The sequence below is a fragment of the Anguilla anguilla genome, chromosome 15, assembly GCF_013347855.1.
Source record: "Anguilla anguilla isolate fAngAng1 chromosome 15, fAngAng1.pri, whole genome shotgun sequence".
In the NCBI taxonomy this organism is placed as follows: Eukaryota; Metazoa; Chordata; class Actinopteri; order Anguilliformes; family Anguillidae; genus Anguilla; species Anguilla anguilla.
This window is the reverse complement of record NC_049215.1, coordinates 34,783,465-34,805,735: the sequence shown is the minus strand read 5'-3', so window position 1 is coordinate 34,805,735 and position 22,271 is coordinate 34,783,465. Positions and strand designations below refer to the sequence as shown.

General features: G+C 49.4%; 3 protein-coding genes and 1 non-coding gene across 4 annotated transcripts in view; 2 read left to right on the top strand and 2 right to left on the bottom strand.

Annotated features, from left to right (window-relative positions):
• LOC118214427 (centrosome-associated protein CEP250-like) overlaps positions 1-7,794 on the top strand; it is a 29,871-nt gene extending 22,077 nt beyond the window's left edge. The window contains exons 29-40 of the mRNA XM_035394352.1: positions 181-525; positions 824-890; positions 1,555-1,727; positions 2,037-2,231; positions 2,789-2,969; positions 3,297-3,697; positions 3,740-4,363; positions 4,581-4,673; positions 5,259-5,488; positions 5,590-5,678; positions 6,776-6,918; positions 7,667-7,794. Coding sequence (XP_035250243.1) covers positions 181-525; positions 824-890; positions 1,555-1,727; positions 2,037-2,231; positions 2,789-2,969; positions 3,297-3,697; positions 3,740-4,363; positions 4,581-4,673; positions 5,259-5,488; positions 5,590-5,678; positions 6,776-6,918; positions 7,667-7,702 — 2,577 coding nt within the window. The 3' untranslated portion in view covers positions 7,703-7,794. The remainder of the gene's footprint in view (positions 1-180; positions 526-823; positions 891-1,554; positions 1,728-2,036; positions 2,232-2,788; positions 2,970-3,296; positions 3,698-3,739; positions 4,364-4,580; positions 4,674-5,258; positions 5,489-5,589; positions 5,679-6,775; positions 6,919-7,666) is intronic.
• Positions 7,795-8,571: 777 nt separating this feature from the next.
• On the bottom strand, positions 8,572-12,311 carry LOC118214426 (high choriolytic enzyme 1-like). Its single transcript, XM_035394351.1, has 8 exons — positions 12,246-12,311; positions 11,747-11,798; positions 11,482-11,541; positions 10,687-10,839; positions 10,365-10,482; positions 9,505-9,683; positions 8,794-8,875; positions 8,572-8,707 (listed from the first exon to the last, which is right to left on the bottom strand). Exons 1-8 carry the CDS (start codon positions 12,309-12,311, stop codon positions 8,572-8,574), a joined length of 846 nt encoding a protein of 281 aa, XP_035250242.1.
• Positions 12,312-14,075: 1,764 nt separating this feature from the next.
• On the bottom strand, positions 14,076-14,148 carry trnak-uuu. The gene has a single exon. It is a non-coding gene; the product is annotated as a tRNA-Lys (tRNA).
• A 288-nt stretch (positions 14,149-14,436) lies between these two features.
• On the top strand, positions 14,437-18,729 carry LOC118213968. The gene is made up of 5 exons (XM_035393261.1): positions 14,437-14,616; positions 14,834-14,934; positions 15,389-15,520; positions 17,489-17,628; positions 18,309-18,729. Exons 1-5 carry the CDS (start codon positions 14,542-14,544, stop codon positions 18,563-18,565), a joined length of 705 nt encoding a protein of 234 aa, XP_035249152.1. The 5' UTR covers positions 14,437-14,541; the 3' UTR covers positions 18,566-18,729.
• The last annotated feature ends 3,542 nt before the right edge of the window (positions 18,730-22,271 follow it).

The window sequence follows — 22,271 nt, the reverse complement described above, 5'->3', positions numbered from 1 at the left end:
TGATTCAGTAAGAGCTGATTTCCTGTTATCTGAGCGTGCTCCTGTTATCTGAACGCTGATTTCCTGTTATCTGAGCGTGCTCCTGTTATCTGAACGCTGATTTCCTGTTATCTGAGCGTGCTCCTGTTATCTGAACGCTGATTTCCTGTTATCTGAACATTCCTCCTCTCATCCTCTCAGACTGAGGACAGAGCGCTCGCTGACCTGGGTATCCACAGCCAGCTGCTTGGGCTGGCCGGCCAGCAGGGGGAGCCAGAGAGCCGCAGCCTGCAGGGCGATGCCTGCACCCGACACGGGGCCCCCGGGCGTGGCTCCTTCCTGCTCGGCCTGCGGTACGAGGCCTCCTCACGCCCCCCGGGAGGGCTGCGTACCCCGAGCTCCAGCGGGGACCCCGCCTCTGAGCTCCCCTCCCCCCCGCTGTCCCAGGACCTTTCCCAGCCCCCTGAGGCCTTCAGCACCCCGCTCACCCTCTCCGCCTCCGCCTCGGAGCGCCCCTCCACCCGGGACTCCCCCCTCTCTGAGCAGGTGGGTGCTGAAACCTGAGAGGCCCAAAGGACCCAGCGTTACGGCAGAAATTACCCATGATCCTTCACTCTCCCATCCCTCTCATTCTCAAAAGCGTTCAAGAAAAGCTCTGATGAGGGTTTTAGACCCAAAGCGTAGCTCTAGAATTAACACTTGTGAAATTTGCAAAGGGAGAAAATGTGCAGATGTCCTTCTATTTGAATTTATCATTTTGCCCCCAGAACTGTTCTGAGTGTGCGGTAGTTCTCGTTATGCATTCTCAGCTGCGTGTTTGGTAACTGAGGGTAAACGTTGGCAGGTGAAGACCCTGGACGAGCGGTACTTCACCGGACTGGAGGAGTGGCCCAGCGATGCTGACTGCAGCAGTGAGTCACTCCCGCTCCTCTCTAGGGTCACTCTGTCAGCAGAGTGAAATACCCAGCTGTGCGCCGGGTGGTACTTTTCACTGCAATTAAATGCAGCCGCTGAGATCAGACCTGTAAGTCACAGATAATTTATCATAACGTTATATGTGGCTGTTAACGCTCCTGTGGGAAAACATCGCTCTCTTTGACCCTAGTGTAAGGTAGTGTGGATGCCCAGGTAGGGAGGCTGTGTAGTTTAATGCGTAGACAGTTTGGCAAAGTTTGCAGGTTCGATTCCCAGTTAGGACACTGCCATTGTATACTGCTGTTCAGCACGATAATTAGCCTAGGTTACGTCTGTATATATGCAGCTGTATAAAATGCATGCTATGTGAAAATGAAAAAGGTGGGGTTAGGGTTAGGGCTGTGGATAAAGCCACTGGATAAATTATAATGGCTGGGCTGCTAGGGTAAGGGTTGCAGGTTTGAATCCCACATAGGACACTGTTCTTGCTATTGAGCAAGTTACTTCACCTAAATGACATCTATATGCTGTATATATGCAGCTGTGTAAAATGCACGTTGTGTGAAAGTGTCGCTCTGGATTGAATGTCTGTTAAAATGGCAGTAGTAAAATGCCCTGTTGGGGTAACTCGGGGGTAATGCGGGTGTGTTGTTCCCGCAGGCGTAAGCTCGCACCGGGACACCACTCTGCAGGAGCAGTGGGGTGCGCCGGAGGGCCTGAGTGCCAGTTTTCTGGAGTACCTGCACAATCGGGACATGTCTGTGGCAGAGAGGACGGACAGCGCCACGGAGAGCATGGGCCAGGACGCCGAGCTCCTCTCTCCCGAACTACAGGTTCCAGCATCCTCTCTGCTTTTCCACTGCCTCTTGGGTATCCTGGCGTTAAAGGGGTTAAAGGTTACATTAGCCCATGGGTGTGGTTATGGTACCAGGACAGGTCTGAGTGTCTCGGGTGATTGTAGAGGGAACTGCTGAGGGAGGAAGTAGCCACTCCACTGGGAGGAAATGCCTTGGAGCAGTGCCTTGTAGTTCTTTCCTAGAGTCCACAAGAAAAGGTGCATTACTAGTAGCTCCTTGACATCAACGTTGTGCGTGTGTGTGTGTGTGTGTGTGCGCACGTGTGTTTGCGTGTGTGTATTTCAGAGCTGGCTGAAGAGGGTGTACAGGGAGGGACACAGGGTCCTCTCCTTGTCCGAGCGCCCTGTCCCGGTCACCGTGACGACCCCCAGCCCTCTCGAGGCTCCGCCCCCCTCCTGGCAGGCAGAGAGACGGGCTCTGCAGCAGACCGTCCTCTCCCTCAGAGAGCTGCTGTGCAAGATGGCCGCCAGAGAGCCCAAGGTCTGTAGCGCTACCTTTGGCGAGTTCCTAAGTCATTATATGTTCAAGACATTGATGATGCAGCAGTTTTGTGTGTGTGTGTGTGTGTGTGTGTGTGTGTGTGCGCGTGCGTACGTGTGTCAGTGTGTCAGTGAAAGCCAACAGAGCTGGTTTCCACTGCTTCAGAGCATGCTGACTGGATGGGCCCCTGACAATTTAACTGAGGCATATTCTCGTTATAAATCATTATACATAATTAAAATTATTATACTGATGTAACAGCAGTGCGTCACCGAGGTGGCGCTGAACCAGAATGTTTTATCGAAAAGTGAGTCTGACATTGAAAGGATTATTTTTAAAAATTTATTTCTTATGCTTTGTCCCTTCCTGCCACATATGTGTTCTCATGGCTGTGTTCACTGGGTTGTGTTCTCAGGGCTGTGTTCTCAGGCCTGTGTTCACTGGGTTGTGTTCACTGGGTTGTGTTCTCAGGGCTGTGTTCACTGGGTTGTGTTCTCAGGGTTGTGTTCACTGGGCTGTGTTCACAGGGTTGTGTTTGCCTGTTTGTCTCTGTCCAGGAGGAGCAGTGGCGGCTGCACCTGGAGCAGCTCCTCTCCGCGGACCGGCTGGCCCTCCTGGAGGAGGTGCAGCACCTGCGCTCCCTGCTGTGCGCCTCCAGCCTGCGGAGCCAGGAGCAGCTGCGCCTCCTGCAGGCCTCCCTCAGCGCCTCACAGCAGGAGCACAGCCAGTACCGACACGGTGAGCCCACAGGTCAAAGGTCACGCGCCGCGCTAGCGATGCTAGCTCCTGAGCGCCAGGTCTGCTCCCTTTCAGCTGCCTGTGAAAGTGAGCTGCACTGTGGCGCAATGCAGGTGTGCTGGGGAGGTTAATGGGCAAATCTGGGGTTTTTTTTTTTTAAACTGCTACATTAGCCTCACAGATACTGTGAGTGTGAGAGCAGCCCTCTGTGAAGCAGCTCCTGCATCTGTCTGTAAGTCCTCGTTCCGCAGACGGACGGATTTTCAGAACGTCAGTGTGAACTTTCTGATGCAGGAATGAGAGGGTATAATATATAATGCATCTGTGTGTTCATCCGCACAGGGGAACTGCTGGAGCCCCATCTGACAGAGAGGCAGCTGGGACGAACGGATCAGCCAACTACACAGAGGGCAGGAGGGGCGGAGCAGAAGGCCCAGCTGTGGGCGGAGCAGACAGGAGGGGCGGAGCAGAAGGCCCAGCTGTGGGCGGAGCAGACAGGGGGGGCGGAGCAGAAGGCCCAGCTGTGGGGGGAGGAGCAGAAGGCCCAGCTGTGGGAGGGGCTGGTGAGCACGGAGATGTCCCAGGAGGCCGAGCGTCACCAGCAGAGCGAGCAGTCTCACTGCGAGGCGCTGATCGCAGAGGAGAGCAATCGGGCTATTGACCACGCCCGCAGCCTGGAGGAGGAGGTGCAGAGGAGGCGCGAGGCGCTCAGACAGCTGGAGGAGGAGGTGCAGAGGAGGCAGGAGGTGCTCAGACAGCTGGAGGAGGAGAGGGTGAGCCACGTCCACAGCCTGGAGGAGGAGGTGCAGAGGAGGCAGGAGGCGCTCAGACAGCTGAAGGAGGAGAGGGTGAGCCATGCCCAAAGCGTGGAGGAGGAGACGCAAAGGAGGCGTGAGGTGCTCAGACAGCTGGAGGACGAGAGGGCGAGCCACGCCTGCAGCCTGGAGGAGGAGGTGCGGAGGAGGTGTGAGGTGCTCAGACAGCTAGAGGAGGAGAGGGTGAACCACGCCTGCAGCCTGGAGGAGCAGGCCCGGCAGCACGAGGAGGCGGTGTCCGAGGACAGGAGGTTCATCCAGGAGCTGCGGGCTCAGCTGGAGCAGGAGCGCGGGCAGAGCGAGGAGCTGGCGGCCGCCATGGAGCGTCTGCACCGGCAGGTCGTTCACACCAAGCGGCAGCTGGAGGAGGAGGCGCAGAGGAGGCGAAAGGCGGCTCAGGGGGAGCACAAAGCCGCCCTCGGTCTGGAGGAGCAGAGGCGCAGAGCCAACCAGCTGCAGGCACAGCTGGACCTCCTGAGAGAGGAGGCGCGCTCTGTGAAGGACGAGTGCAGGACACTGAGGAGGCAGGAGGAGCAGGAGGAGACAGACAGAAAGCACAGCTCCATCTGTCACAGGCTGGTAAGTTGGGCATCAGTACGTCTGTAACAGCAGGAACTCTTCAGACTGCAGATAAAGGATGGCTTCAGTGTTCAGAGATTTTTTTCTTGCATATTTATCAGAAAATATACCAGTGAGATGTCTAAATGGGAGAGAAGATTCACCACTCATTCACAATGGTGGAATGTGATAATTCACAGCCTGACTGGTGCCTGTGTGTGTGTTTGTGTCCTGGCAGAGTCAGAGCGCCGCCCTGCAGGCTGATGGGTGTAATGCTGAGACTGAGCTGCAGCTCTCAGTCCACATGGCAAACCAGCCCTACAGCAGCAAGGTGAGTCAGCCCTGTTCCAGTGCAGCCTGACTCTCTCCTGCACCGCGGCTGAGCTTTCAGAGTGAGCACACTGCACAGCACCCGCTCGTGCAACAAGCGTGGTGTACCTGCACACATCTCAGAATTTACATCACCACAAAGCCCACAGTGTGTCTGATCCTCACATTTAAACATTAAACTCATCCTCCTCCTGCTCTTCCTCTCCTGCACTTTCTGCCCTATGATGAAGTTGCTGCTCTTATAGCCACTTTTGCAGGGTTAGCATTGGTTTAGAGTCCCTTTCTACTGGCTGGGTGTTTTTACTGAGGCGATCCTGGTTGCGCACAGTTCAATGCCCAGGGTTAACTCAACTCTATCAGAGTACATACAGACCCTGCTGGACTCCCGTGTACTCTGTTAAAGAGCTGCATTAACACTGGGCGCTGTACTGAGTGAGCGCAGTATCGGAGCGCGCGTGTGTGTATCGCTGCTCTGCTTGGAAGCCAAACTGGCGCCCTTTCAGGTGACAGCCTGGTTCGTCCCAGCGGAGTCACTCTTCCTCCCTGAACGCTCCCCCTCCTCCCCCTCCTCCTCCTCCTCCCCCAGGTGCAGCGGCTGTACTGCCGGTACTTGCGGTCGGAGAGCCACAGGAAGGCGCTGGCGTTCCAGAAGCGCTACCTGCTCCTGCTGCTGGGCGGGGCCCTGGACGGCCAGCACGCCACGCTGGCGCTCGTGGCCCGCATGGGGGCGTGTCCCTCGCCTGCGGCTCCGCCCCCCCGGCCCAGCCCCGCCGCGCGCTTCAGGACCGCCGCCCTCGCGGCCGTCGCCGTCTCGCGGTGAGGCTGACTGACACCCTCCCCTTCACTAACCCTGCGATTGTCCCGTGGAATTGTGGGTAATTTTTTTCTTTCCCCCCCCCGCCCCATCTGTTCCTCAGGCTGTCGCTCCTGGTTAGGAAGTGGCGGAGGGCCTTCAGAACGGTCCCGCCGGACAGCGCTCAGACCACGGAGCACAGCTCCAGAGCCGGTAAGACTGTACACCAGCGCTGGAACATTTGGGGTAAACTGGGGCAGTAAGGCATCAGCGCAGGAACGTTTGGGGTAAACAGGGCAGTAAGGCATCAGTGCTGGAACGTTTGGGGTAAACAGGGCAGTAAGGCATCAGTGCTGGAACGTTTGGGGTAAACAGGGCAGTAAGGCATCAGTGCTGGAACGTTTGGGGTAAACAGGGCAGTAAGGCACCAGTGCTGAAACATTTGGGGTAAACAGGGCAGTAAGGCATCAGTGCTGGAACGTTTGGGGTAAACAGGGCAGTAAGGCATCAGTGCTGGAACGTTTGGGGTAAACAGGGCAGTAAGGCATCAGCGCTGGTACGTTTGGGGTAAATTGGGGCAGTAAGGCACCAGTGCTGGTACGTTTGGGGTAAACTGGGGCAGTAAGGCATCAGTGCTGGTATGTTTGGGGTAAACAGGGCAGTAAGGCACCAGTGCTGGTATGTTTGGGGTAAACAGGGCAGTAAGGCATCAGTGCTGGTATGTTTGGGGTAAACAGGGCAGTAAGGCATCAGTGCTGGTATGTTTGGGGTAAACAGGGCAGTAAGGCATCAGTGCTGGAATGTTTGGGGTAAACAGGGCAGTAAGGCATCAGTGCTGGAATGTTTGGGGTAAACAGGGCAGTAAGGCATCAGTGCTGGAACGTTTGGGGTAAACAGGGCAGTAAGGCATCAGTGCTGGAACGTTTGGGGTAAACAGGGCAGTAAGGCATCAGTGCTGGAACGTTTGGGGTAAACAGGGCAGTAAGGCATCAGTGCTGGAACTTTGGGGTAAACTGGGGCAGTAAGGCATCAGTGCTGGAACGTTTGGGGTAAACAGGGCAGTAAGGCATCAGTGCTGGAAGGTTTGGGGTAAACAGGGCAGTAAGGCATCAGTGCTGGAACTTTGGGGTAAACTGGGGCAGTAAGGCATCAGTGCTGGAACGTTTGGGGTGAACAGGGCAGTAAGGCATCAGTGCTGGAACGTTTGGGGTAAACAGGGCAGTAAGGCATCAGTGCTGGAACGTTTGGGGTAAACAGGGCAGTGAAGCATCGAGGTCTGGGTTTCCAGTGTGAACATCTCTGTCCCACAGGCTCCAGCATCAAACCTGAGGTGCTGAGACGACAGCAGCCGTCTGCGGCCCAGAGCTCCGCCCCCTCCTGTTACACCCAGCCTCTCGCAAGAGGGCGGGGCTTCGGTCCTGTCCGTCAAGTCACCCTTCAGCCTGTGCAGCAGGTAAGACTAATCTCAACTCTCTCTCGCAAGCGCTCTCTGAGTCATTGAGTCCTGAGTCACTGAATCATTCACGAGTACAACATGAATGTTTACAAACACACTGGAAATATCTTTGGAGAATACAGGAAAAAAAACAGGAAAAGGTTCAGGAAAAAAATTAAGTCAAATAAAGAGCAAGCTATCCGGCCAGCCATTTTAATGAATGGCTTTGCAGCTAAGGTAGGTAGCCAACTCAGGTGTGGCATCCTAGCTCGCTGCTGCACATCCTTATGTAAAAATACATTGGCCCATCCTTTTTACCACTGTTCCCTACAATTGGTCACTTTGAACAGATGTTGCTATTGGATGAAGTAAATGTTGACCAAAGGGGAGACTGAAAACGATGTAAATGACTCCATCGTTTCTGAAGGTCTAATCGGGACCACGGTTAATCAGGATGAGGAAATGATGAGGAAATCTAAAATAAGACAATCGATTTCAAGATTAATAAATGTGGCGGTGTGAACCTGTATCTGAACTTAGTGTGTTTAAATGAGGTCAGAGTGCGGGAGTGAGTGTAGTTACCTCTGTGAGAAATCCTGATTAGGGCCTAACTGTCTGTGCTGTACAGGTCTGAGCACTGCACTGCCAGCCTGTAGCATGGCAAAGGGCATACCTACATCCACTTAAGCATTTTCTACATTTTTTAATATAAAGTCAGGTTTAATTTTAAACACGGGTTTCTTTAACCTTTTCTTTTCCTTTACAGGCTCAACCGCAGACCATCAGACAGAAAAGTAACTGAATACCTCATCTTAAAATTATACTGCAAAGCATCAATCAGTGTGTACATTATGTATTAAGGTTTCAATAAAACATTTTTTATAAAAACAAATTATAAAATTGTAATGCGTTTCATTAATTTTGAAGAAGGTAATTTCGCTAAATTGTTTGTGTTTGTGACTTTTCATTATCACATCGCGCTCCAAAAAGGTTTTCATTCCTTTGGACAAAAACATTGTTGTGAGTCGACGTGCAAAGTGTGCGTAATCCTGTTTAATATGTTTTCTGTGACCGTCGAGTTGAGAATTAGTTGCTGTTTAATCGTGACTCTTGTCACTGGACCCTGCGAAGGCAGCTGCAGGCTATAAAAGCAGATGTCATTTTCAGTTTCATGGTGTAATCAAATCATGTTCCAAAATGGTGTTCAGAACTTTTACATTGTTTGGACCTTTAATAACAAATATTGTTACACTTCATGCGCAATCATGTTTTGAAACACTCTTTAATAAGATTGTGCTGGAGGCAAAGTTGAAATTATTTACTGTTAATACACAATGAAGACAAGCCGATTGCTGATTTCTACCATTTTATTACATTTATTTTTATGTCAGCATTTATGTACATTAAACAATAATAGAATCCTCATCTGAGAGCAACACAATGAATCTCGAGTTTCAAAATATATATGACGTTTTGAGGGGAAAATATTGGTGCCAAGTAACATATTCCTACAGGATCATAGGTTATTCCACCGGAGCCAAAGAATAAATAGAGAACAGGCAAGTGGTGTTTTTTCATCCACACTGCCATCTAGTGGGGGGAACGGGGAAAAGGAACAAGAGTGACAGTAAGCCCAGAACAGAAAACACAAAAATGATTATTTTTTTTCCATTAAATTTGACTACAGTTGTAAAGGGCATTTATCTTCTGGATGTCCAGGGCACTGGGTCCATCCCGCTGGCCAATCTGAACAAACGGATCTGGTTTGGGCACAATGGTTGGGTCGCCATCTTCAGAGAAGGCATACCTGCATCAGAAAGGGGAGCGGTTGTTCATGCTGTAAGGATTGTGGGTACAGTTGAAATACCACCCCCTTCCCATGATTCCACTCACCTCCCGTAGTGCATGATGGAGGTATAGTCGTACGCAGTGTTCAGGTTGTTGGTCACGTACTTCTTAAAGTTGTGGACCTGATCTGTGGAGGAAGGGAAAAAGTACAGGAGGAGGTGCTCAGGACAGGAGGTGCACGGGAGAGGAGGTGCTCGGGAGAGGAGGTGCTCTGGAGAAGAGGTGCTCAGGACAGGAGGTGCACGGGAGAGGAGGTGCTCTGGAGAAGAGGTGCTCAGGACAGGAGGTGCACGGGAGAGGAGGTGCTCGGGAGAGAAGGTGCTCTGGAGAACAGCTAACTGCTGCTGACTGCCTGCTTCTTAGCGCTTAGGGTGGAGGTAAACAGCTGTGCTCACTTGAGCTGCAGAAGTGAATCTGGCTTACGTTTGCTTTCGCTGCTTAAACTGTGCAGGATTTTATCAATAAATTTACTAAAATTTCACTTTTCCGTTTGTCCGTTTGACATATACATGAATCAGTGATAAAACAGCACAGGGCAAGTTTGCACCGGAAAACAATTATATGCAACACCTGAATGTGCATTATAGGCCAACAATATACTAAATGGAAAATAACTGAGGGCACCAAAAGAATGGGGAAAATAAGCCTAGTCAAAGGGTTAGCTGTACAGGATGAGCTCTGTGGAGGGGGTGGGGGGGTTTACCCAGGTTAGAGAGGACAGGTTTTTTTTTTTTCTCCCCCTGGCGTGACACTGACCTTGCAGAATGTTGTCCCACAGGATGGTGACGTAGCGGTCCCTGTCGGACCGAGACTGCTCGTGCACGAACCCCAGCGCGTGCATGAGCTCGTGGGACGCCACGCCCGCCCACATGCACCCGGGCGTCTCCAGGGAGACGGGCTGGGCTCCGCCCACCACCCCGAGGAAGGACCAGCAGCTTCGGGAGAAGGGGGGGGGGGCATCGTCATCAGGGAGGAGCAACAGAGCAGGTCTCAGATAAAAACAGACTTTACTGAACCCCGTGGGGTAATTTGTCCTCTGCATTTGACCCATCCTAGTTACTTAGGAGCAGCGGGCAGCCACAGTGCAGCGCCCAGGGACCAACTCCAGCTCTGAGGTCAGGTGCCTTGGTCAAGGGCAATGGCAGGAGTGTACCTAACATGATGGGCCTGTCTTTTGGTGCAGGAGGAAACCGGAGTACCCAGAGGAGACCCGCAGACAGGGTCCCAACGGGGCGGTGCACTCCTGTGCCGCCCAGTTTAGGGTGATGCCCACTGCCCCACAGTGTGCCCAGTTTAGGGTGATGCCCACTGCCCCACAGTGTGCCCAGTTTAGGGTGATGCCCACTGCCCCACAGTGTGCCCAGTTTAGGGTGATGCCCACTGCCCCACAGTGTGCCCAGTTTAGGGTGATGCCCACTGCCCCACAGTGTGCCCAGTTTAGGGTGATGCCCACTGCCCCACAGTGTGCCCAGTTTAGGGTGATGCCCACTGCCCCACAGTGTGCCCAGTTTAGGGTGATGCCAGCCGGCGGATATCCTGATGTTTTCCAGATGTTTTTCTCAGAGATGGCGCTGCTGATGGCTGCTCGAGTCCGGCCTGTGGAGGGGGGTACTCACCCACCCTTGGGCTGGATGTCCAGGTAGTCGGCCTCGTGGCTGCGGGGCACAAACTTCACACACGTCCCGCTGGAGATGTCCTGCATGCCGGTCTCTATGGTCATTCGGTCCATGCTGTCTGCAGTCACAATAAAAGCGCTTTCCTCACACAGAAACATCACAAAAAAGTCACAATAAAAGCACTTTCCTCACACAGAAACATAAAAAGTAATTTGCTGAATAAATAAAAAATTTTATTTATGAGATGACGCACGCGCACGTACACGTGCACTCACCGTACTGCGGGGAGATGATGCACGCGCACGTACACGTGCACACTCACCGTACTGTGGAGAGATGATGTAGGCCACATAGACATTGCCGTCCACAGATTTGGGCCAGAGGCAGCTGTTGTCGGGGCAGGTGATGGCGCTGCGGATGGTGGAGTGCGCGATGTCCCCCTCCCTCAGGCTCATGCCCGGGAGACGCCGCAGAACTGCAGGAGAGGAGGAGACACGGCTTCCTCAGCCCAAGCCCCGCCCCTCGACCCAATCTCCGCCAATCACCCCAATCTCCGCCCCTCGACCCAATCTCTACCCCTCAGCCAAAACCCCGCCCCTCAGCCCAAGCCCCGCCCCTCGACCCAATCTCTACCCCTCAGCCAAAACCCCGTCCCTCAGCCAAAACCCCACCCCTCAGCCCAGTCCCCGCCCCTCAGCCCACTCCCCACCCCTCAGCCCACTCCCCACCCCTCAGCCCACTCCCCACCCCTCAGCCCACTCCCCACCCCTCAGCCCACTCCCCACCCCTCAGCCCACTCCCCACCCCTCAGCCCACTCCCCACCCCTCAGCCCAAGCCCTGCCCCTCAGCCCAATCTCCACCAATCAGGTTAAGCCCCACCCATCAGCCCAAGCCGCACCCCTCAGTCCAAGCCCTGCCCCCCAGCCCAGTCCCCGCCCCTCAGCCCAAAACCCCGCCCCTCAGCCCAATCTCCACCAATGAGGTTAAGCCCCACCGATCAGCCCACTCTCCATCCCTCAGCCCAAGCCCTGCCCCCCAGCCCAGTCCCCGCCCCTCAGCCCAGTCCCCGCCCCTCAGCAGAGTCACAGTCTGGTGTGAGGACGCCGCTGCACTTACACCGGTTGGTCTGCAGGATTCTGTCCATCGCGTTCATCTCCATCTGACCCCACAGCTCCTCTGCAAGAGCGAAGGGCACATTCACCATTCAACACGACGGAGCGTTCAGTGAGTCACAAGGCATGTCCCGATAATCACAATCATTTAGCCTCATCAGCTTATTCCAACATCAACGTGAGAATAATACCTGGACAGGTGCAATTTCAACCTTTTATCAGGAGTTTCATGTTCTCAAACCTGTCGGTGTAATGATCTCAGACGCTACCTGAAATTTGTCTTCTGAACCGAAGTATCGCATCGTGCGCTGCAGACACATTCTGTGGAGGAAACACAAACAGCATCAGCACTGGCGACCGGACATGCGGACTCCAGCAAGTGATCGCTTTACCTGGACGGGGAGGCTCCAGGTGTGTGTGTGATGGGTTTACCTGGACGGGGAGGCCCCAGGTGTGTTATGGTTTACCTGGACGGGGAGGCCCCAGGTGTGTGTGATGGTTTACCTGGACGGGGAGGCCCCAGGTGTGTGTGTGATGGTTTACCTGGACGGGGAGGCCCCAGGTGTGTGTGATGGTTTACCTGGACAGGTGTGTGTGTGATGGTTTACCTGGACGGGGAGGCCCCAGGTGTGTGTGTGACGGGTTTACCTGGACGGGGAGGCCCCAGGTGTGTGTGTGACGGGTTTACCTGGACGGGGAGGCCCCAGGTGTGTGTGTGACGGGTTTACCTGGACGGGGAGGCCCCAGGTGTGTGTGTGACGGGTTTACCTGGACGGGGAGGCCCCAGGTGTGCGCTGCGACACCCAGCAGGATCAGGAGGGCGGTGTGGTCCATCGTGGAGTGGCAAGCCCGGTCGAGTCTGAGAATCTTCCGCTGCCGAGCCCTCTGGGTCGTCGGCTTTTATGCCTCCTGCAACTCCTCCAGAATGCTGGAACGGCATTCTGGGTAAGCCACGCCCTCTCGCTCGCTCCTGCACGGTTGCCAAACATCTTCCTGACGTCATGGCGACTTCGCCACAAAAGCGCCCGTGAAAGCGCAGCCTGTGCAGGGCCCGCTCAGGACTGCGCACCCTGTACTTTGGATAAATTAGCGGCTCCCGCGTCCCGCCGCGCGACGGGCGGCTCGCTGCTGTTTCCCTGACGGGCAGCGGACCCAGGCTTAGACTAAGCAGGGCTGAGGGAGCCTGACGCAGCACTCTTTAATGACTGACCCGATCATCCGCTGCTGATGTGCTGGACGCTGTGATTAGTCTAAACTAGCGGTTTGCAGCGAGGGGATAAAAAACGGGCTTGTGGATGCAGGGCTGCTATCATTTCATATTTATTTTGACCTTCGGTCAGGGCAACGGATCAAAAAATGAAATCGCTCGCTAACGAAGAGGTTTCATGCAAGACGAAGGAGTTTTATGCAGTTATAACGGTATCAGTATCATTTTATATCAACATCAGAAATAACCCGATGGGACATTTCATAAATGGTGTGCTGAAATGTGGCATGATGCCGGCATATATGTGTCCATATGAGGAGCAAAGTGGAAAATGGCTGCTTGTGTTATGCAGGAATAAAACTGCGATGCAGTGAACAGGTTTTATGCACGTTACGTGTTTTCAGTGGTGGTTTTCAGGGCCTGTTCATGCACAAAGCTCAGGGCACAGATGAGCATGCTACACATGAAAGAATCTGCAGAATGAACAATAACAGACAGAAATTTATGAAGTGATTTTATGATCTGGAGGCACTTTACAGAGAAGCTGCAGAGTGAATGGGGTGTACTGCAATGTATCTAATTGGGTGACCTTCCATCGTCAGCCACCAGAGGGCAGAACCAGCCGCCATGTCCACCGTGGAAAGCATGCTTCTGTATCTCAACAGGATTCGGTTTAAGTTTTTTTATTTATTTAAATAATTAGGCGAATAAACTGAGGGATGATTTGCATTGCACTCGATTACATCACTTAGCAGACACTCATCCAGAGCAACTTACACACATTTATTCATGCAATCAATCCACACAGATGGATTTTTTTCCTGAGCAGGTTTGCAATGTTGCCTGGGCACCAGGGAACCCTCTGCAATTTGCAATGTGTCACTGGATCTTTAATGACCACAGTGAGTTAGGACCTGGTTTAAATGTGCTATAACTGCACCTCACATTTTAACCTGCACACTACACCAAAACATTGTTGAAACCTCTCCTGTAAATATTGCAAGATAAGAAGAAATATGTGAGAAATACTTTGGAACAAAGTTTTGTGATAATTTAGTCGATCTACAGTATTTTCTATAAATTCAGTAAATTCAAGAAAAAAGTTACCACCAGGTAGCACAAATGACGGGAAGGGAATGAAAACACAGTACTTTTACATGTTTTTTTTTTCATTTCGGCAGGGATATCCTTCTATTGTGATTGTTTGATACACTGGCTTATTCAGTTGCAGACGTATGTAAGGGATACACTGTCTTACGAAGTTGCAGAGGTATGTACGGACAAATGTAGGTCTGACAGTACACAAAGTTGATCGAGAGGTTAAATTATTTTCCTGATTTGGTACACAGAGTGATCAATTACTTCAGAAGGGGGAAAAAGAAAAGAGCAACCGCCCGAACAGGGACTTGAACCCTGGACCCTCAGATTAAAAGTCTGATGCTCTACCGACTGAGCTATCCGGGCTCTGACAGGAGTAGGTGGAGTGCTTCTTTTAGTACCTCACCTTTACTCGTCACACTCTCTGCAGCCGGTACATGTTGGACAGCATTTTTTATACGCTAAAATGTCGAAATCCTTACATAGACTACCATTGGTAAACTGACAACATAATGTAGCGTTTTTTCCACTCACTGCTTGTAGTTAAGACAGACACATTGGTATTTGTCTCTCTGGTCATGTGATCTACTCCCCTCTACGGTTTTGGCCATGCTACTGGCTCTCAAACATCACGTGAAGTCAGCTTCTCGCGAAGTTGGGAGAGCGCGAGAGTTTGAATTTGAAATCCCGTCTAGTCTGAGAAGCTGGCTACTTCTGTCTTCAGTCGGTATTTTTCTTTTATTTAAGATATTCGCAACGATGGACATAAAATATGAAATGCTGAAATCACTGCTTGATGCTGATATTTCTGGTATGAGACCAGAAGAATCCAAGGTATGCACGGTGAAGACTCCGTTAGTTAACGCTACCGTTAATCCCAAACTGGCAAGCTTACTTTATTATTCCAAACGACGTTTGCTAGCTTGTTAATGGTCGCCTATTCATCATTTCTATATTCTATAACGGGTAGCAAATTATCTTATTTAGCTAGCTAACTAACTGTTTGCCTGCCTGAAGTCCCTGTTAATTAATGGTTTGTGTTCATGCTTAGAGGTTGATCGACCAGCTGAGGAATGCAATCTCTAACACCAAAGAAGAGCTGCAGACCATCCGCGAGGAGCGGGAGCGCATTGACAAGGACATGGAACGCTGGTAAGATTATGTTAAATACTTCGTTAAGCCATCTAGCTATGTGTGATATGGCACATACGATAATCACTTCACTGCTGTGCATACATTTGCCACTAGAGGGCAGGCGAGAACGAGTACATAAATTGTTCAGAGAACTTTATGATCTACCCTATACAAAACGTACAGTGCCTATAAATTCTAACAAACAGCAATATATGACATGTTTTAGTGTCAGCTGTAATGTATTGCAAGTAAACCGAAGTTGAATGGGATTAGTAGACGCTAGTCTACTAATGTGTTAACGTGTTAAAGTGTGTTTGCTGTAATTTAGCTGAGATTTATTTTGTAATTACAGTCGGAGATCTAAATCGTGCAGCTAAAAAGAATTACGATCAATTTAAAAACGCAACAATTGCAAACGAGCGCATCTAACGTTCATAACTGAACAGCTGATGGAACTCACATATTTTGACAGGATTTTAAACAGCGATCGACTGATGCCCATGGCAGCAAAACACGCTGAAGCCCTGAGAGCGTGGGACACAGAGAGGAAGCGGAAGCTTGCACTCTCCCGACAGGTGGAGGAACCGGAAGTATCCCTTTCCAGGTATGTAGGGGCATACACATGTCTATGTGTAAGGGGGGTTCATGTGGCCCCTAAAAGTGTCCTAAAACAATGCAAAGGCATACTATGCACGATTTTTTTTACATTGTATGTAGTATAAAATATACCATGCGTATGCATATCTATGATGCACTCACTGGCAGTCTCTTGCTTTACACACTTTCGCCGAATTCGTGCACCTTCACCTGTATATGTTGTTCTAAAATGTGTTCAGGACGCTTCTGGCTATGACGTTATTTTCTGTGTGGGGAGGTGGGTGTGGCTGCAGAGCGAGCTAGCGAAGAAGTCCAGATACAACGAAGCAAAAAGACAAGCTGACGACTCAGTTCAAGAACTAGAGTAGAGTTAATAACATTTCCTCGGTGACGTCAGCTCAAGTTAGCCAAAGGGATTGGGACGACGACGCAAATTGTACGTCGCTTTTGATTAAAGCGTCTGGAAATAAATGTAGAATAATGTAATGTCAGGTAGGCTACAGTCGCCAAATGTTGATACAGGCGTTACTTTGCTTGTATGAGACCCAGGGAAGTAACGGTCAGTCAAGTAAACATTACTAAATCTAAGGCATCTGGAGCGGGATTGTGCGTTTTTTCTTTAAATTACGCTTACGTATAGCATAAGTATGACATTGGGCTAAATGCACCAGCTAACATTTTCTTTTTAAAAAAAATACGGGATTGTGCGTATTTTTTAAATTATGCTTATGTATAGCATAAGTATAACATTGGGCTGAATGCACCAGCTAACATTTTCTAGCTACGTCGGCTACACAGTTGTAGAGGCAAGAACAAATTTCAACAGAAATTGAACAAGCAAGATAATTACCTGTCCAGCAGAAATTCTGCAAACTCAGTGTCATTTTTGACGCACTTCCCTGAGCTCTAGCTGAAAAGCCGAACATTCACTTGAGTCTTGTCTCTGGTTTGTTTTATTCCTTTTTGGTCCTAATCTTTTCTTCTACAGTCTTTAATTGTTTTTTTTAAATATGAAAAATATGTAGGCCTATACTTTACGTCAAAGGCGGAACTGGTCATTCTGGTAGTTTTTTCTCTGCCATTCTCTGTTTTCTTTTCTAGGCAAAGGGTATCCCTGCTCATGCAGCGCAACACGATTGACAGGCAAAGAGCTGTCCTGATTGGTTGTTTAAATTCGATCGCGGTAAAAAATTATAGTGGCTGATTTGAGAGACTGGGGGTCAGTCAGAAAGACCGGATTTTTTTCTTCCATTTTTTAATTTATCGATATCTGTCGGGATGTGAAGGAAATTTAACCAAATATGAACAAAGGTGTTGCATATTGCACGATAAAGTATGAATAAAATACAATGCCAAATGAACACCTGTAAAAATAAACACTAATAAAACAAACCATTTCCCGCCTATACATCCTTTTAGAGCTTGTTTGAAGAATAATAATAATTTAAAAAATAAACTCTAATGAAAAATGAACACCAGTAAAAATAAATACTTATTTTTAAAAAAGTAAAACTATTTCCGACAAAAAAATGAATATGAACAAATATTTTGTAATACATGCATGTTAATTTAATATGGACAAAAAACTCAACTTTAATGTTGAAAAAACGATTGGTCACGTTAGTTATTTTTCATTAAGGGATTATGTGGTAAAATGAGATGAGGTGTGTGCAAGTCAATATTAGCTCGTAGCTAACGTCAACTATAGCCAGTCATCTTGAAATGTAGCTAGCGAACCAATTACCCAGGAAGGCTGACAATAGTGTTGTTTTCATGGGTAAAACGGTTAAGCTGGGGGAAAAAAAACACACAATCTTTGTGGATAGTCAACATTCAATACAAGTATAATTTAGATTTTTTTGTGTGTGTAATGTCCCTTTATCATGAACACGAATCGATTTTTGATGTTTCCTTTGACATTCGCGTCATAAAAAACATTAACCGTTATTAACATTGTGGCGTTATTGTTCGACAGCTCTTGTGCGCCCGCGGAGGGCGGTATGAAGGAGAGGAGGCGAAGGAAAGCCTCTCTGGAGAAGGAGGAGAAGAGGCTGACTGCGCTGTGCAGTCAGAGCAGGCAGTCACTCGCGGAGGTGCAGTCCCGATGCCTGGCAGGTGAGTGCTCTTCACTCTTCCCATCACAGGAGAAATCAGGCGCAATTTTTCTACCTGAACAAGGAAGCTGGCCAACCAGCACGCGGTCTAACCGTGCGGTGATGAGAAATTCTACACATTGTCAGCTGCGGAAGGGCCTTATCATTCATAACGGTTTATTTATTTATTTGTTTGTTTTTACCCTTTGGTGTTGATGTTCGAAGAAAATGCAGGATTTGTCGTCGTGACTCTGAACACTGGATATCTGAGAGCTCATTGGGGAAAGAAAGTTAGCCATATCCCTAATTTATATAGATCTGGATAATTGTGGTCCACTAAACAAACAGCCCAGTCTGTGCTAAATGTTCTGGTATTGCACGCAAAATACCCGCTTGTTTATTGTAGCACAAAATCAGTTTTGCTTTAATGGAAGCTGGTGTTGTTGGCTCCCAGCACTAATTTTTGCAGCTGCAAAATCTCAACAGTAGAAATGCTTGTTGTGAATCTGCAGTTTGTCGTCCGTTTTAGCGTTGCCATTTTCAATGAGGTCCCTGGCGTGAGACACAAGATTTTGTTTTCTTGTCCCTTGGCCTTCTGCTGTAGTTGCCTTCTTCAGAATAAATTTACTTTAATTAACTACAATTGAATGATTCTGTTGCAACGCCTGTTTCGTCATGGCTTCGTTGCATCGGGGATATCAGCGGAGGAGGAGCTTCGGCGGCTGCAAGACCAGGTCGCCATGGCAGCATCCGGCCAATCACAGAAGAGCAAAGAGGAACAGCTGGTGGACGAGTATGTGGCCAAACTCGACGTCGCTGCCACGGTCCGCTACGCGGGTGTTACCGGCCGCAGCGCACCGCGACGGGGAGGCAGAGAAAATCATGCTGCCGTCAGTGCGGACTCCGGCTCCCAGCAAACAAGCTCAAAGCCAAGGAATAACAGAAAAGCCAGGAAGTAGAGCTTTTTGTGAGGCCTGCAAAAAGTTCTGCGACATGTTCTGCTAAGCTGGTCTGTGGCGTGGTGACGTGTGCCGGTTACAATGCTGAGGGGCGGTACAAAGGAACTCCTACTGTTTACTGTCTTAAGCTTTTCCTGCGGGGGAAATAAAACCAAAAACAATGGGGTCGAGTTTCTTGCATTATATGAGCAGTAACAAGTTTCACCTTTTTAACTACACTCCCTATTCACTTCCTCACCAGCTGAATAGGCACAAAGATATTGAGACCTTGTGCAATTGTGTGTGCGATCGTGTGTGCGCGCGCGCGCACGTGTGTGTATTTGTGTGTTTGCACTTTGTTTTCCCTGTGATCCTTCTGTGACCTTTATACTGTGTACTTTAATGTGATGAGTCTTTTTATAGACAAGACTAATAAAAAATAAAAAAAAGACAAATTTGCTATTGTGGAGATTTTTTTTGTATTTCAACTCGAGGATGGCCTTGCTGAGGGGCACTGCAGGGCAGCTGCCAGAGGTGGCGCTGTTGCGCTGTGAACCTGAGCGGTGCTTTGGTAGAGTCCACACCTTTCCTCCATCCATCATGTTGAACGGCCGTCTGAAAGAAGGCGACGCTGGTTTCTGGCCTCTAATGAAGGCGCGTGGCAGCAGCTGCCTGGCGTCAGCACATTCACACGCAGCGCCCTTTCACGCGCCTGTCCTCATCGCTCCGGGCCAAGGTGTGGCTCGGGTCACATGTCCGATGCAGCAGTTTCCACGACGATGGCCACCGCGGCGTCCACAGCAGGGATGTTTTTTAACGGTATTACGGGTCAGCTCTGCAGGTAGAGGGGAAGCGGTGCTGTTTTCGGCAGAATCGTACCATGTCTTGGCCCCTTTTGTGACTGCTGATCTCGGTGTTGTTTTCACGACCTGTCATCGGCTAAGTGCCTTTCCTGTGCGAAGGACCCGCGTCACCAATGCAGGTGAAGCGAAATCCGTTTTGAGGAATCGGGTATTTATTAGAGTTGCACTTATAGCACATGCAAATAAAGTTAAATCTGTTTTGAGGAATCAGGTGTTTGTTAGTGGGTTGCATTTGTTTTCCTTTATAGTCCTTAGAGATTTGTTGCAAATTAACCTGTGTTTTCCCTCTTGCAGTTAAGTTTTGCCATGAGAGAATAAATATCACATAAGTTTGCTAGATTTTTAGTTGGTTTTGCAATGGCCATTTTAAATAAAAATAAAAAAACTCAGGTTGGCCGTTAAATTGAATTTGAACCTTAGGGCAGTGGTAGTGGAGGTAAGTCTCAGTGGTGCAGTATTGTATTTGATATGAATCTGCCTCTTTCCAGACTATCTATATACTGGAATCAGGTGTCCTTTATCATAAGAAATAAATCAACCGCTTCCACATCTGTGGATTCCTCCTGAACAGTGTCACAATGGAGGATATTTATCCTCTCACCAGTTGGTCCACGTGGTCATTTGTAATATCCAAATGGCTTTCTCTCAGAAATGGGCCTGATTGGTGATCAGCACTGAGACTGACCTCAGAATCACAGAATGATACTCCGGTTTCTGCTGCAGAGGTCCGTTCCTCTAAAAGGGGGGGGGGGTAGCTTTAAAAGCGAGGGCGACACAATGCAGAATTTAAATGCAGCTGATGCCGTGCTTACTATAGTATGCAAAAAAAAAAAAAAAATGCTAGTTTTTTAGAAGCGTACAATAAATAAAAGGCACAGGTTTCCTTTGCCACAACAGACTGTTATTTTAACAGGTGGGTTGTGTTAAGCGGCCTCTGAACTTCTCTCACATCTATTCTGTAAATGTTTACTCTGGATGGACTTATGAATACAAGCTATAGTTTTCACGATGACGGCACTCATGAATACAGCTATGGTTTTCACGATGACGCCCAGCTGGTGCTTGAGCACATCTGCTGTGCAGTTTGTGGTGATGGACACTGACTGAATAAAGGGGTGAGTGTGTGTGTGTGTGTGTGCAGGACGGGGCTAAGGATTTAAGGTTTTCTGTGTTAAATTAGGTGGGTTATACAGTTCATGTTAAGACGAGCCTGTTCTCGATCTCGCGAGCAGCAGCTGTTGGGTTGTGTGGATAACTGTGCCCCCCCCCCCCCCCCCCCCCCCCCACAGCCCTGCAGTGTCTGCAGATGCTGAATGGAGCCCTGTTGGAGTTCTGTGTTGGCTTGGTGTAAACGGCCTGTTTGCAGAAACAGTAGCTCGCTCTTTCTCTTTTAAATACATCTCTCTCTCTCTCTCTGTTGCAATGAACCCTGACGCTAGTGGTCGACATGAAAACCGTACTTCCCTTCAGCCGTGCTGAGCAGTGCTCGTCCGTCCGCAGCCGTCTCTTGTGCTGCGCGAATCCGCGTGCAAACGCGAGGGGGCTCACATAACGACATGTGGGTTAAAAAGACGTAGTACGTCACAGCAGACCGGTCGGTGTGCGCGTTTGACTTTTATGAGGCTCGTCTGCCATCTGTTCCGGAGCCGCGAGGGGAGACGAGCCGTCCCAAAGGAGACCGCGCACCCCAGGCTACCTCTCCACTCTCCTCTTAGCGCTAATTATATTACATCATCATTACTCTCACTCTCCAAAACCCTTCTCGTAACACGTATTTTTTATCACCTTCAGACGAGACCTCGACCCCTTCACGCGTCCATCTATTGATGATGATCTCATCAGTAGAAGTAATAAAACAAGAAGAGACTACTGTGGCTCAGTTGGAATATTAATTGATTTAATGAAAGGCTTTTTTTAAAAAATGTAATTTGCGAGCTCCTTGCTGCTTTAACATACCCACAGCATGATGGCTGAGGTGTGTTATGATTGTAGCAGCTTCCTGTAATCAGGCCATTTGTTAGCTGGGTAATGTAGTCCGTTATGAAGGTCTGGTTAATATGGGTTAATCAGCCGTGTGCATGCACAGAGAGTGGCATGCTAATTCAGTCATGTCCTCAGCACGCAGTATAAAGCTTCTTCCTGTTACCTTATAAATATGAAATGAACGGCACATCAGTTTGTAGTCAAGAACTTAAAGTATTCTGAACTCTCGCTGTTCCTTTCTAGTCTTGAGAAGTTTTCTCTAGAAAGAATCCGTATCAGTTTATATCTGGCTGGGATCATAAGATTTATGCAGGAGGACCCGTTTGAGTTTTTATGGGAGGGCAGGCTGTGGAAAAAAAACTTTCCATTCATGAAACAGGATTATGATCAAAGACAAAGCGTTCTTATGGTTTGCTGGTTCTGGAATTATGTAACCTCCTGATAATTCTTCTCTCAGAATCTCGTCTTTCTCTTGACATTCTTATGATGAGAGATAATGATGATGAGGTCCTAATTTTCTAAAGAATGTGGAAGGGACCTTTTATGTCAACTGTTGTTGAGTTACCGCTTCAGGTACGGAGGTACTGAAAAGTGCAATTTTATAAAATTGAGTTGAACGTTTAGAACAACAACAAAGGGCTTGGACATTGTCAAGCTAAGGTATAGACGGTTGATAAATCCTACAGAAACACTCCCAAAAAAAATAATAATAATTTCCTTCAAAACCGTGCCTTCCCCCATCATGCCTTGCTGATTGCATTACATCCCTGCCGTTGGACCACCGCGGGGTTGCCATGGCAGCTAATTCGGTTGGGGAGACTTCCTGTCATCTGTGTGATGGGAGGAGGGGGCCGAGAGGAGCCCCTCGTCACGGAAGGGGC